Source organism: Rhipicephalus sanguineus, chromosome 10 (assembly GCF_013339695.2).
Source record: "Rhipicephalus sanguineus isolate Rsan-2018 chromosome 10, BIME_Rsan_1.4, whole genome shotgun sequence".
Classification (NCBI taxonomy): Eukaryota; Metazoa; Arthropoda; class Arachnida; order Ixodida; family Ixodidae; genus Rhipicephalus; species Rhipicephalus sanguineus.
Window position 1 is genome coordinate 19,581,350 of NC_051185.1, and position 14,026 is coordinate 19,595,375.

Here is a 14,026-nt window from a genome sequence, read left to right on the forward strand (position 1 = left end):
GGGGAGACACTGGTTCGAAAAATTTTTTTTTTAATTTTCAGTATTTCCAGCTGAAATTTTAATACAATATGTATCTTTCACAGCTGAAAACAAATATGCAATTAGTTTTTTGGTATCACTTTTAGATTTTTAAATATTGACTGTTACATAAACTTGCATTCTGCCCAGCCTTTTGACATCTTCCTCATAAAATATTGTTACAAATTTGACATGACAGCATTCTATGAAGGCCAGGGAGTGCAACAAAACCATAATTTTATTTTTAGCTTCATTGATACCAGAGTTATGGCCTTAACAAGTATGCTAATCAGAAATCTGAAACTGTTGCTTAACTTTGTTGCTAATTAAATCCCTGTTCTAAATAAAAATATCACATTTTTTTTTGTTTTGTTGCACTAATCGATGTATAAGCTTTCAAATGCTGCAAGAATTATCAAAATCCGACTGCTACATCAAAAGATACCGTGGGCAATGGCTTAGGGTGTGATGAAAAATGTTGTTTTGAGAAAACGACAAAAGTAGTTTAGGAACATGCTGAGCATTTATATTCAACAAGAAAAGGTTTGAATCTGTGTATTAACCATGTTAGAAGCCACCAGGAACGTAGTCATCATCATTCTCCTTGGTGCGCTTTCTTTTCATGGCATGCTTGAAGTTTTCAGCATGCTCATGCTTCCTCTCTGATGCCACTAGTCGGCGACTGTCCTTTTCTGAGCATCTTTCAGCGGCCACAACACACTGCTGCAGGTGCAGCTCCTTCAATATGGCGGCATCTGCTCTCCCTTTGCCAGCGTTGAACCTTGCGACGGCTTCGGCCACAGCAGCTTTAACAGTGAAAAGGGACGCATGTTTGTTCTTGGACACGAGCGACCAGATGACGGAGTGCAGGCTCTCGTTTTGGTTCTGCGTTTTGCCTCGCTGACAACGCTCCAGCAATTTCTTGTCAGAGAGGCGCGTGTAAACAGGCCGCAAGGCATCAACCACATACTCCGGCAGGTTGTAGCGATGCTTCGGAGGAGTCTCCTGCTTGGCAACTGCCCTGTTGTACTTGCACCATGACTCTTCACCAGTTGGGCAGTGAGAGTGCTGAGGGCTTGCATCAGTAGATGCTACGTGATAAAAGGTTGCCCAGACAGCATTATGCATGGCCTCTATGTTTCCTTCGTTACTTTGTAAAGCCCATCCATAATATGAAGTGAGCTTCGTGACCAGCTCGCCCGTCAGTTTGCCCTTGCCGCCAAGGCTTGGCTTTCCTTAGGCTCTTTGTTTTTGCAGGAGGTTTCGAAGAGCTGTGCCCATGCGCTTATGCACATGGTTGACACAGTCCTCTTTTTCTATTGGCACGAAGCCATATACCTGTGCCTCCCGCAGACTGTTGAAGGCTCGGCTGTCTCCATCACACAACATGGTTGTGTAGCGGAGCCCATGTCTCTCCAATGAGCGGCCAAATAAAATTTGTGCTGCTTCCACCTCCATTTGTCCTGGCTTACTGGAGGTATTCTTTTGGCAAGTGTGGCCAGCTAGCCACTCGGCATACCTTGAGTTGTCCTCCTTTGGCCCTAGCTGGCAGCCCAAACAGAAGTTTGACAGGACGACGAAGTCGAGCACATAACCCGTGAATAGTTCAATCACGGTCCCTACACAAATATGGGATGAGTGGCCCCTGGTCAGCCAAGTCCCATCAAAGGAAACGGCGATGTTACCAGGATTTCCAAAGTTAAGTTCGGCATACACCGTTTTCACGGTGCTCGCGCAGTCCTCAATAACGCGCGCGGCAGCCTTCTGCGCGGCAGGGTTCATTTTCAACTTCACGTAATCCTGGTATGTCTTGGTATGTAGGCCTCTCCGTGAAATATTTAGGGCGGAAAAAATATCATTCAGCGCAGTTTGTCCGTTTCCTGTGCTCATTGCCGCGCGAACCGCGAGCACGTTAATTTCAAAAGGGCCGTGCGCTGCGTCCCCCCCTGCTCTCGGCGAGCTCCACACGGTCTTCAGTTTGCCGCACTCGTCACATGTCAGAACAAGTTTCGCGGCGATGCCATATTCGCGGTCTACCTTGGAGATTCTGCCAGGCCCGCCACACACACCGCACTTCATACACTGAAGTTCGTTCACCAACTCTAAGCTAACGACGGTGAACGGCGTACCAGAAGTTGCGGCTCCATCCGAGTCTTGGAAAAAAGACCGCTTGCGTTTTGTGGCAGACTTCGATGAAAGGTCTTGCAAAACATCACTCGCACGACACTCGAGGGCCACTTTTTCAGCGTCGGAAACCAGGGGAGTGTCGACGCGCACAGCTCTCGTGTGATCATGGGACGCGGCTATCGCGAGTGCCGCGGCGGTGATAGCGCTGGCACAGCCTGCTTCGTCCGAGTTCTCGGCGGCAGAAGGTCTCACTGGTGATAAGGTGCGGGCTCTCGGACGCCGTTTTCGCCTTTTTCCGAACGCATGAGCACTCCGGAACTTCCAATGACCGCCTGCCATTGCACCGAATTCACAGCCGTTGTTAGGCCTCTACGCAAAATGGCGGCTTGCACGCCGCGGTCTAGCAGACGAATCCCTTCGCGTCCAATGGGAAACCGGGAACTGCCCCACGTGACAAAAATGCACCAATGATGTGCGAGTATTTGGTTTTTCTTTATGCGTGATAGCTGCGTTGTTGCTAGACGAAAAACGTTCCTCTGCTAGGAACAGATAATAGAAAAATGTGTCTTTAAAATGAGACCAAAATGGCCGCGCTACTTGGCGCGGTTCTCGCGTGCTGCGGCGTTGAATACGACCGTTTTTGAGGTGGTTTCGGAAGCGAAAATGGTCATCAAACTGACTTTGCGGCCCAATAACTCGACAAATACGCATTACAGGGCTATAGTATTTTAGGAGCAGCTTCCTTAGAACTTAATGATTATGAAAAAAAAATACTTCAAAAAATCGATTTTTCAGAAAATTTTCGGCCTCCCATACCCGTGTCTCCCCTTAAAATTGCTGTTTTTTTGCATTTTCCACAATAATTTTCGCCACCTCGGAGGGCAAAACAAATTTTTCGAAGCACTTCTGGGTGGTTTTCAGTTTAGATATTTTGGAATCAGATAGAAAAAGGGTTCCAGAAACTGAAAATTTGATTTTCAGAAAATCGATTTTTTTGCCATTTTTCGCAATACGAAAGCCGCGTCCCCCCTTAAAAGAGTTACCTCATATAAGAGACAAGAACTACTCCCCGGTGACTGTCTCTTATAAAGGGGTTCAACTGTATGTGGAATGAGCTTTCACAATGAAAATGACATATCTTTAAATACCTACACAAGAACTTGTGAAGCAGTCTAGTGATGAAAGTTGCAATGATGCTTGCTGATTTCACCTGTAAACTGTTGCCAATGCCATGAACATGGTTTCCGTTTCATGTCCAGCAGTAATATGCAGACAGTTCATACCATTTTCAGGGAAGGGCGTGTTACAATGGAGTGGACATAGCTTTACGTGCACTGTCACATTCCACAGGAGAGCCAAAGTCAACTTGACGAGAGCGACACGGGCCCCGAGAAGATCCCGCAGGACCTTCTGCAGAAATACATCCTGTACGCTCGTGAAAAAGTGCACCCCAAGCTTCACCAGATGGACCAGGACAAGGTGGCGCGAATGTACAGCGAGCTGAGAAGAGAATCCATGGTGCGTTGCCTGTGTCTTGGCTGCGTTTGTCTCCTCCTTGCTGCACGTTCTGTCACTGAGATGTGAGCAAAGAAACACCAAAGCCTAAAGGCAAATATTAAGTCAACGTCCACTGCTGAAGTAGCGTTCCAGAAACCTTGTCGTGCTTGTTTCATGCCAAGGAAATGCTTAGTTTGAAAGAAAATCACGTTTTAGTAGTCCGCATACCACTAGCGCAACTCAAACCACCCGTCTTCAAAAAAGGCTTTCTGACGTAGCATTCACCATGCCCACAATGACCAACAGCTGGCGCTGTGGAGCAACAGGCTTTAGTAGAGCACAGCCCGGTGAAAACTGAACTTGCATAATTCCTGAGGGTAACGTCAAGTTCTCTTTTGCATGAAGCAGGCTTAAATGCAAAATTTAATTTTTATTCTATGTTGTAATGCAATGAAATGTTTTTTTCTTTTTTTTGTCGTAGGTTTTGTCAGGAGTATTTGTGATTAATTGTACTAAGGCCCAACACTCCCAGCTTTAAGCTTCAGTGTAGTTCTGTTCTCAGACCTTAGGCCTAATTGCGCCCTCTTTCTCGTTAGAATGCCCGTGGTAAAGATTAGTGTGAAAGCATTGGGCAGCCAGTGGTCTTCTTATATGATTGCTTCGTTTCTCTCGCCTTTCTTTCCCAGGCGACAGGCAGTGTGCCCATCACGGTGCGTCACATTGAGTCGATGATCCGCCTCGCCGAGGCGCACGCACGTCTGCACCTGCGTGAGCACGTGCTCGAGGAGGATGTGAACATGGCGATCCGCGTGATGCTCGAGAGCTTCATCAACACCCAGAAGTACAGCGTGATGCGCAGCATGGCTAAGGTGAGCAGTGATGTCATGCAGTTTGACCAGTCATACTAGTATCTGGTGCGTGTGTAATGTGGTGATGTCATGCAGTTTGACCTGTCATACTAGTATCTGGTGCATGTGTAATGTGGTGATGTCATGCAGTTTGACCTGTCGTACTAGTATCTGGTGCATGTGTAATGTGGTGATGTCATGCAGTTTGACCTGTCGTACTAGAATCTGGTGCATGTGTAATGTGGTGATGTCATGCAGTTTGACCTGTCGTACTAGAATCTGGTGCATGTGTTGTACATTGTTTGGGGTTGTATGGTAATACACCTTATTCGCTAACCTGCAGGCCTCTTTTCGTGATGTAACATTGCTGTAGTTGTAATTGTTAGCACTTATTAGCCAGGGCAGTACAGAATTGAAGAACAGTACAATGTGTTTTGTTCACGTTACCAGAGACCATAGGTCGGCTAATTCACAAATCGACTCACTGAGACTCGCATCAAGCTGTGAGTTTGAGTGTGCGCAAGTCCAGTTGAGGAAAGCTTTGGCAAGTCTGAGTCCAAGTGAGCCCTAAGTGCAAAATATATTTCTTGAATGAGTCTGAGTGAGCTCCACTTTTTTGCCGACCTATGCCACTGACTGTCTTCACTATGTGTGAGCATTTCATAATGTCAAACCACAGCAACGGTCACGTATTTTCAAGTTGTAAATTTGTTCAGTGATAGTGACGTTACAGGCGTACACAGGATGCATGAACATTTTTTGCAAGTTGTCTTTACTACAAATCTACTGTGCAAAAAAAGTTGTGTGACTTAGCCATGCTTCGAAGAAAGGCTTATTCTGGAGTAACAATTTTCTTGGCGCTATTAAAAGCACATGCTGTCATGTAGGCAAGCAAGAGGGGGCCTTGAAGGTAGCTGTCTATTTGGGACTACAAGTTTTTAAACAAGGAATGTCCTCCAGCGGCGTTTCTTGTTTAAATTTGGCTTTCTGTAAAAAGATACCTTATTATTCTAAAAATCTATTATTCTTAACCAGGCATACACTGCAAACACTATATAAAGGCACCGCTCTACATATCAAAGCAACGGGGCCACTGCTTGAAGGTCAGGGAATTTTCTTGTAGAGGTGACGTCTTGCATTATTCCTTTTTTCTTTTTTTTTTTTTTTTTTTGCAAGAACTGATAGAGATTGGAACAGTTTGCCATTGGGTGTTGGATATATGACATCAAATGATGCCTTTTTCCATGCATTGGAATCATTTGTTCATGTATCTAGTCAAGTATGAAACCCCCTTGCTGTAATGCCCTGGGGCGATGCAGGTAACTAATAAATAAATAAATAGATAAATATTGAAAAATTTATGAGCACTAGGAACATGAAATGAATGAGCTTAGCAGCATATATCACTGCTTTAAAATGTATTAAATTCTTGTGTTTTAGGTTCGAAACTGCATTACAACAATGTACATATTTATCAGGCAGCCATACTGGGGGACTCAGGATTGATTTTGACTACTTGGGTTTCTTTTAACCTTCTCATGTACCGTGTTTTCTGGCACATAACCCACACCCTCAACAACTATTCGCGGAAAGTTTAAATATGATCCCCGCGTACTGCAGCAAAGCTAGCTTCCTTGCATAACTATGAAGCCACCTTTGCAGACCACAATTTGCATTTTGCTTCATGACTTTAGCACCGAAATTTTCAGATTATTTATGTGGGTTATATGTGAGAAAATACGGTATTGTTAAGTGTTCTCATAGGTCATCATCACTGTTATATTTCTTTCTCGCAGACATTCCAGAGGTACCTGAGCTACAAGAAGGATAACAACGAGCTGCTGCTCTTCGTGCTGAAGCAGCTCGTTCAGGAACAGATCAACTTCATGCGCAGTCGTTACGGCAGTGAGCCCGAGGTTGTCGAAATCTCCGAGAAGGACTTGCAGGAGAAGGTACGCTTGTTTTCTAAATGCCATTGCTTATCACTTTATAATCTCAGCTTAAGGGGGGAAGCGGGTCTTTGAGACCGAAAATCAGAAAAAAACGAGCTTATTCAGCGCCGCGCTGTTGCCGTTCTACGTTCCCTACGGCAGCCATCATGGTCGCATTCGAAAGAGCCGCGCTTTTTCTTGAATATCCCGCCGCCCTTGTTTCCATCCACTCAGAATTCACGTAGAAAATCCGCGCCAAAAAAAGGTCCCTCTGCGTGAGCCTATTGGCACAGTGAGCCCACGTGACTAAATAACGCCTTCCGATTCGTCGGGCCTCCCGCGCTGTCTGCTACAGTGCACGCAAAGCGGCAAGTTGATGTCGCCGTAGTATAACTGTGTTGTTCTCGTCGATTTACGTCCGTAAAGTTCCAACCCGCGCAAGCTGGCAAGAAACTGGAGCAGGCGTTTTTATCATCCTCAACAAAGACTGCACGTTGCGGCGGCTTACTGGCACGGCGCCAAGCGAGCTAGACGAAGTGCGCCGCAGCCGCCGGGAGTGAATTAGGCCTACGCTCTTGGCCGCGTTTTGGAACTTTGATCGTGGCGAAGCCATATCGAAAGTTGCGCAGCGCTCATAAATTCGAAAAAAAAAAAGCGAGATCACGGCTCGGGTGCATCAGAAGCGCATCCAGCGGAGGACGGCGTGATGGCGGAACGCGATTCATCGGTCGAAATGCCGACTTCACCTGTGTCGGCGGGCGCCTTGACGACGTCAGTGATAGGAAGCGTGGTAGAAGGATCGACACGACGTTCTTGACTAGCGCCGATCGTGCGCAACAGCAGGAAAAGACTGAAGATAAGATCTCCGGCTTATCGGCAACTTCCGCTAGCGAGCGCAAGCTGCGCACACTCGCAACAGCGTGCGAGGTCTCTGACCCGTCGGCGGCTAACTACGGCATCGTCGACTTCTCCGCCATCAACAAACTGCTTGAAATGACATGCACTGGGGCCATTTCGGTTGGAAAATGTGATAAGCTACTCTCCTGGTGTCTTCTAAGGCATTTATTTGCAAAGTAAAGCATTTTTACTTGTGTAGCGCTCCTTGAAGACACAGAGTTTTGTTTTTTGCTTTTTTCTCAGTTTCAATTTTTTGGCCACCTTTCATTCTTTTCGCGAGTGTTTCTCAGCTTTGGTACACTCGATTTTGATCATTTTTGTATTACTGAAAAGCTGGATGTTTAGTGAGTGCAACAAAGTGTCATATGTTACTATAGAAAAGCGCAAGTTTTTACAAGAGAGAAAATAACAAAAATGCATTTTCTCGGTAATCGAATGGCGGATTTTGAAGCTTCATAACTTTTGTTGTAGGAAAGCTGGAACCATAAAATTTGCTTTTTGCACTCTTTGATAACTGTAGAATGCAATGACATTTAATTCAGCAGGATCCGAGTAGCCAATTTATTAAAAAAGTGATTAAACGAAGTTTTAATGAATGATTAATTAAAAAAAATTGTCGTAAGGGCTACATAAAAACTGAGTTCATATTTGATATTTACACATGCAAATACATGATCACCGAAGTTTTCATCATCCTAACTTAAATAAAAAGATGCTTCATGTCAAAGTGCCTCTTCCCCCCTTAAGGTAACCTTGCACGAAGGAAGGAGATTTTGACAAATCCTGAAACCACGCATGACACACTGATGCAAACGTTCGTGAATTGTCATCAACAAGCAGCAATTTTCGGTTAAATCGAAATTCAGCCTTCATAGGCTGCTTTATGGTGGCTCGTCACGGTGGCTAGTTTGACGGAAATAGACAATAGCGTGTTTTTGCGTGACATGTCTGCAGATAATCATGCATTCACTTAAACTTATCGCTTACATTGCTGGATCTCTGTCCTGCCGCCTTTGATGTCATTGCAGTGTCTTGTCTTGTAAAAGTTTACATCATAGTGCTCGACTGTTTACATAATTTCTACCACTGCAGATAGCAGCTGGCCTGTGGCATGTCTTCTTGAGCATGATAGCATGACTCATTTGTGTCAGGAATAGGGTTAAAAAAAGATAAAGCAGCTTAAAGCTCTACATAATCATGAATTATTGACTGGGTTATCTTAAAGATCTCGTGTGTGGCACTGCCCCGCCACGGTGGTCTAGTGGTTATGGCGCTCGACTGCTGACCCGAAGGTCGCGGGATCGAATCCCCGCCGTGGCGGCTGCATTTTCAATGGAGGCGAAAATGTTTGAGGCCCATGTACTTAGATTTAGGTGCACATTAAAGAACCCCGGGTGGTTGAAATTTCTGGAGCCCTCCAATACGGCGTCTCTCATAATCATATCGTGGTTTTGGGACGTTAAACCCCAGATATTATTATTATTGTGTGTGGCACTGGGCCCACCATAGTGATGAGGATACAGAAAGCGGTAAAGAATTGTTGTATTTTTGGAAGCCTCTTGAAGCCACTTCTAAGGGGGGACATGGCACTTGGATAAAAAGTTCCTTATTTTTTTATCTATTTTGATGAAAATTCCTGAGTTTATGTATATTTGTGTGCTAATTTCAAATATACAATTATTTTTCTATTATGATCTGTAGTTCTTAAAATACAAAATATTTTATGTGCCTTTTGGGGAGCAAGATTTTTTAAAACTGAGTTAGTTACAAAGTAAATCAGCATATCACGATAACCTGCAATCGGAACTGTGTGCAGTGCAACAAAAATGGGTGTTCTAAACCCGTTTGAACAAAAGTTATGGTATGTTGAACATTCACGAGTGAAATTCTAGCGTGAAAGTGACTCCCTCCCGAATGTTCAACATAACCACAACTTTTGTTCAAATGAGTTTAGAACACCCATTTTTGTTGCACTGCATACAGTTCCAATTGCAGATTATTGTGATATGCTGATTTAGTTTGTAACACAGTCAGCTTAGAAATAATCTTGCTCTCCAAAAGGCTTATGAAATATTTTGTATTTTAAAAAGTACACAATGTACCAGAAAAGTAATTGAATATTTGAAATCAGCACACAAATATACATAAAGTTGCCAAGTTTCATCAAAATCATCAAGAAGTGAAGGAAAATTTTTACGAGCAGTGTGTCCCCCCCCCCGAACTCTTTTTTTTTTTTTTTTTTCTCACGGCATCTAGCATGCAGTAGTGCAATGTGTGTTTTCACTTCCGCACTAAGCTTAGTTGCATTAACGGTCTTCGGATGGTTCGGGAGGAATTAAGTGCATAACTTCGAGTGATCGACACGACCGTTCTTTGTGCTGGAAGTGCATCATCACCCAAAATTCCAGGCTCACCAGTTGAACATCACCAACCTCACGCCATTCTTCAAGAGTGATCTGTTCCGGTCTCATCACTTCACGCACGATGCCAGGCGTCACCTCGTCATTCTCACCTTCTAAGCACGTCATCAACCGTCTGGAAATGCTCAAGGACAGACTGCATGTAAGTCGATCCTGTCAATAACCGCACCGTGCCTGTCGCACGACAGCGGCTAAATGTCATTTTGTGTGTACAACTCCTATTTGAATCTATTTCATGAAATTCTTCTTTCTTTTTTTTAACCAATGTTGTAACTAAAGTTATAAAAAAAGATGCCTCAACTCGGAAGATCTGTCTAATCTAAACGTAGCAGAATGGACCAATCGTTTTGCTTGACATCTGCTCCTTCAAATTGTGTGGGGTTTGCTGGAGCCGGAAGGGGCCAGGAAAATATGTACCGTTTAACGGGACACTAATTTACTGAGAAATGGAACAGAGGTGCAGAATTCAGAGGCAGTTGTTCCATTTAAGCAGTGATTCTGAGATTACTGAGAGTCTACTGTATTTAAAAGCAAATGTTAAGCACACGTGAAATCGGATTTTTAAAATTAAGGGGGACGCGGCTTTCGTATTGCAAAAAATGGCAAAAAAATCGATTTTCTGAAAATCAAATTTTCAGTTTCTGGAACCCTTTTTCTATCCGATTCCAAAATATCTAAACTGAAAACCACCCAGAAGTGCTTCGAAAAATTTGTTTTGCCCTCCGAGGTGGCGAAAATTATTGTGGAAATTGCAAAAAAACGGCGATTTTAAAAAAATTGTAGCTCCGCGATGACGCGACCGCGAACCAACTTTTTGGGCTTGTCGGAAAGGGCATTTCTCCGTGTTCAAATTCCCCGCTTCAGCGGGCTCCTCCATTCAGAAAGAAGCGCACAAAAAGCAAACACTTGAGAGTCGTTCCGAGGCCTCCGATTAGCCACGTCCGCCATGTTGCCCCAGCTCGCCTCGCCATTGGTCCGATGCTCGCTCCGGGAGATCGTTGTCTGCGCGTCGCGAGTTCACGGCTGTCGAGAATCGCGCTACTTCGTGACACGTTCGCAATAGTTCTGTGTTCATGGCTCGACGATCACTTAAAATATAATTACGCTTTAGTTTGGAGCTGCAAGAGGAAGTTCGATCTGATTACGATGGTGCGCCGCGCTCCTACCGAACATCGCAAACGCGCGTCTCGGACCGACTCTAGCGTTGACTTCAGCGTCGGATTCGCGGTTAGATGTTGTTTATCAGCACTTCTGACATCGTCACGAAGGCGATCGCGGGACGACTCTTTGTACTCACGACCACGCATTACGCACTTTGAAGCAACGGGCACCACGGCCTGCGCACCTACTGCTCGGAGTCGTCACTAGGCCTAACTCCGCTCACGGCGCTGTTTGGCGACACGAACCTCGAACTTTGCGGGCAACAACAACGTGCTAGCGTGCTCGCGGCTATGTGCTTCTTCGCAAGCGAAGAAGCATATCGCTCGCTGGCACTCCGGAACCGCGGATGGGCATTTTACGCATTGGCAGTGAACTCGACAGCCAAGCTCGATCGTCAGACCCCACGGCCACGGACTGCTCGGAGCAGCGGTAGCAATTTCGCGCGTAGGCACCCGAAAATGTGATACAAAGTATACTGCGCGCAGATTTTTCGTCATCGTAGCTTTGCATTCGCGCATCGTCACCGAATGCCGTCACCAAGCAAATCACGCGCCGGCTCCACGGGCCCCGCGGCCGAGCACTTCGCGGTCAGAGTGCTATCAATAAGCACTAGTGATGTAATTTAGACGTGCTTGGAGCCGTGCTTGGTATCGCCGCAGGCGTTTATGAATGTTCTGAAACAATGAAAGCCTCGTAGACTAGCGTTGCCGCGGTCGGCCGAATGATAATACGTTTCATACGCGAGAGTGGCAAAAAGACCGTGTAGGAACCAGGGGGACGAATTTTTATCTGCCTGACTCGCGTCATTGAATAAACTGCTCAAAAATCCCTGTGCCACTAATGTCTTGGCCATAACTGTTTGCTATTTTTAACGAAGGCATCGGCTATCATGGTGTGAGCCATTTTCTGTCTCAACAAACCTCTCTTTATAAAAATTATTCTGTGATTAATTGTAATCAATAAGCAAGACTTAATTATGCTAATTACAGCACAAATACAAGAAATATGTAATTATTTCAGTATATGGCCTTATTAGATTGCAATATTTTCTTTTCTGTCATGTCTGTCACACCACTCCTTCATACAGAGAACTTGGTTTGAAATCCATACTGGTTTTTTTTTTTTAGATAAAAAAAAAAAGAAGGTCATGAAAAAAGAACAAAGGCACACTGCAGAAAGGCCACATGTCCAAGAAGTGAAACATCATAAAAAAAACCAAAGATCACAATCTTTAGGTGTTTTAGAGAAGGCCGAACTTTAAAGGGACCGACAACTGATTTTTCTCGACACAGTTTTTTACGGCGCGACAGGAAGCTCACCCTTCGTAGCGTTTGTAGCTGCAGTGGTTTATCCGAAAAGCACGTAGTTATTTTATAAGCAGTATTTTTCTATCTGAATTGGTAGCGATGCCGCTAGCCCTTGTGAAAGCTATCGCTGTTCTGCTTTCGCAGGAGTTACTGTAACTATGCTTAACCACCTTTATTTTGAGCTTTCGAACCATTTTTGAAAATAGCAAGCTGTTACAATGAGATGTGTGGCTTTATACACCTTCCCGGTATTTGTACAGCGTTGTGTGCGCCTGCGCCCAGGGTTGCCTGCGCCTTTGTCGTGGATGGCTTGTCCCGGCGTCGTTACTCTCTCGATACACGAGCCAAGCCAAGTAATCGAAAACGTAACTGTGCATATGCACGGCCGCACCTAGTAGCAGCGCGCGTCATTTCTGAGACGAAGTGTAGGTAGCAAAACGATGTCGCTCCAAAATGTTAGCGACCTGGAAACTGCAGGCATGGTTGCATGAGCACGCTGAAAAGTTGCTCAAGACGCGCTGACGAGCATGGGATCATTACGTCACGCGAAGGCAGCGCCACTTTAATGCATACTACTAACGCAGGCCTATATGTACATTATTATGGAGTAATACCTTTTAATATGAACAAACGAACAATATTTCAATACTAACAAAAAAATCGTCGACCGCGTACAGCAATCAACGGTCACGTGGCCGTCTTCATTGGATCATTCATGTTTTTCCGCCAGAGGCGCCACAGGTCATTTTTCGCAACTTTCAATTAAGAAATAAAAATATAAATCCCTCTCACGAAAAAAACAGGGTTGGTTTGAGTCAGTGCAACGGACAATTTTTACATCAGTGGTGTCAACTCATTTCATATTCTGGGCAGTTGTCGGTCCCTTTAAACGCCATTTTCTCAATACTGTTTTTTTTGGCATCTTGCTCAGCTTGTGGAGCAGATATCTTGGCAACTACTACACAGATTTTGATTCCGTTTTTTCTTTTTCAATCCTTGAAGTCTTGTTGACAGAATGACATTATTCTTTACCTTGCTTAGGGCCTAGTTTTTTTTTGTAAGTGATAATTAGTGCATGAGAAGTTCTGATGCAATATATGAAGCTGATGGGGATGTTATTTGTAAAAAAACTAAAAGCAATAGAAAATTTTTAATAATGTCATCCTGTGTAGAGCTCTTTTGAGTAAAGATCAAAACCACTTGGACCTTCCTGGCATGTTTTGTTACAATGCTAGGCTTTTCACCAGCAGACTATGTCATCAGATCATGTAACATAGTGTAATTTGAAAACTACTCGAGATATCGCAATGAAACTTTATATATAGCTATTCGAGGCACTCTTCAGTATGCCTGCCAAATTTCATTACTCTAGGTCAACAAACAAGTTTTTTTCGATCGCCACCTCCCCCCTTAAAACTTTCGGCTATCAGTTTCTACAATTGTTGAAAATCCCTGTACTTTGGAAAACTGAGTTCACAAGTCCATAACTCTGGAATTTCAAATAAGCAATCCGCAGTTCTCTAAAGTTTGAACTGCTGAGATAATTAAAGCGGACAGAAATTTAGGACGTTTTCTCGTTTCACTTTTGTTGGGGCAGTGTCGTCGATGTTGGCTTCGAACCAAAGCTTTCTCAAAACCAGGGAATGGCCCTGATGAGCTCTAGCATTTTAAGCGTTTTTTTACTCTGCTTTGAAAATCCTTCATTACAAACCTTTTAGAAAAAGCAGTGGTCGGTTTTTTTTTTTTTTTTTCATTGCACTTAGCTGCTACAATCCGACAGGCCGCCACGGTGGTACGAGTAAAGAACAACAAGACTAGGA

At 44.3% G+C, this 14,026-nt stretch overlaps 1 protein-coding gene across 1 annotated transcript in view; it reads left to right on the forward strand.

The window, feature by feature from the left end:
• The window catches only part of LOC119407192 (DNA replication licensing factor mcm2), a 48,200-nt gene extending 38,316 nt beyond the window's left edge, over positions 1–9,884 (forward strand). Inside the window, exons 15-18 of the mRNA XM_049419662.1 lie at positions 3,496–3,663; positions 4,329–4,511; positions 6,287–6,442; positions 9,727–9,884. Coding sequence (XP_049275619.1) covers positions 3,496–3,663; positions 4,329–4,511; positions 6,287–6,442; positions 9,727–9,837 — 618 coding nt within the window. The 3' untranslated portion in view covers positions 9,838–9,884. The remainder of the gene's footprint in view (positions 1–3,495; positions 3,664–4,328; positions 4,512–6,286; positions 6,443–9,726) is intronic.
• The last annotated feature ends 4,142 nt before the right edge of the window (positions 9,885–14,026 follow it).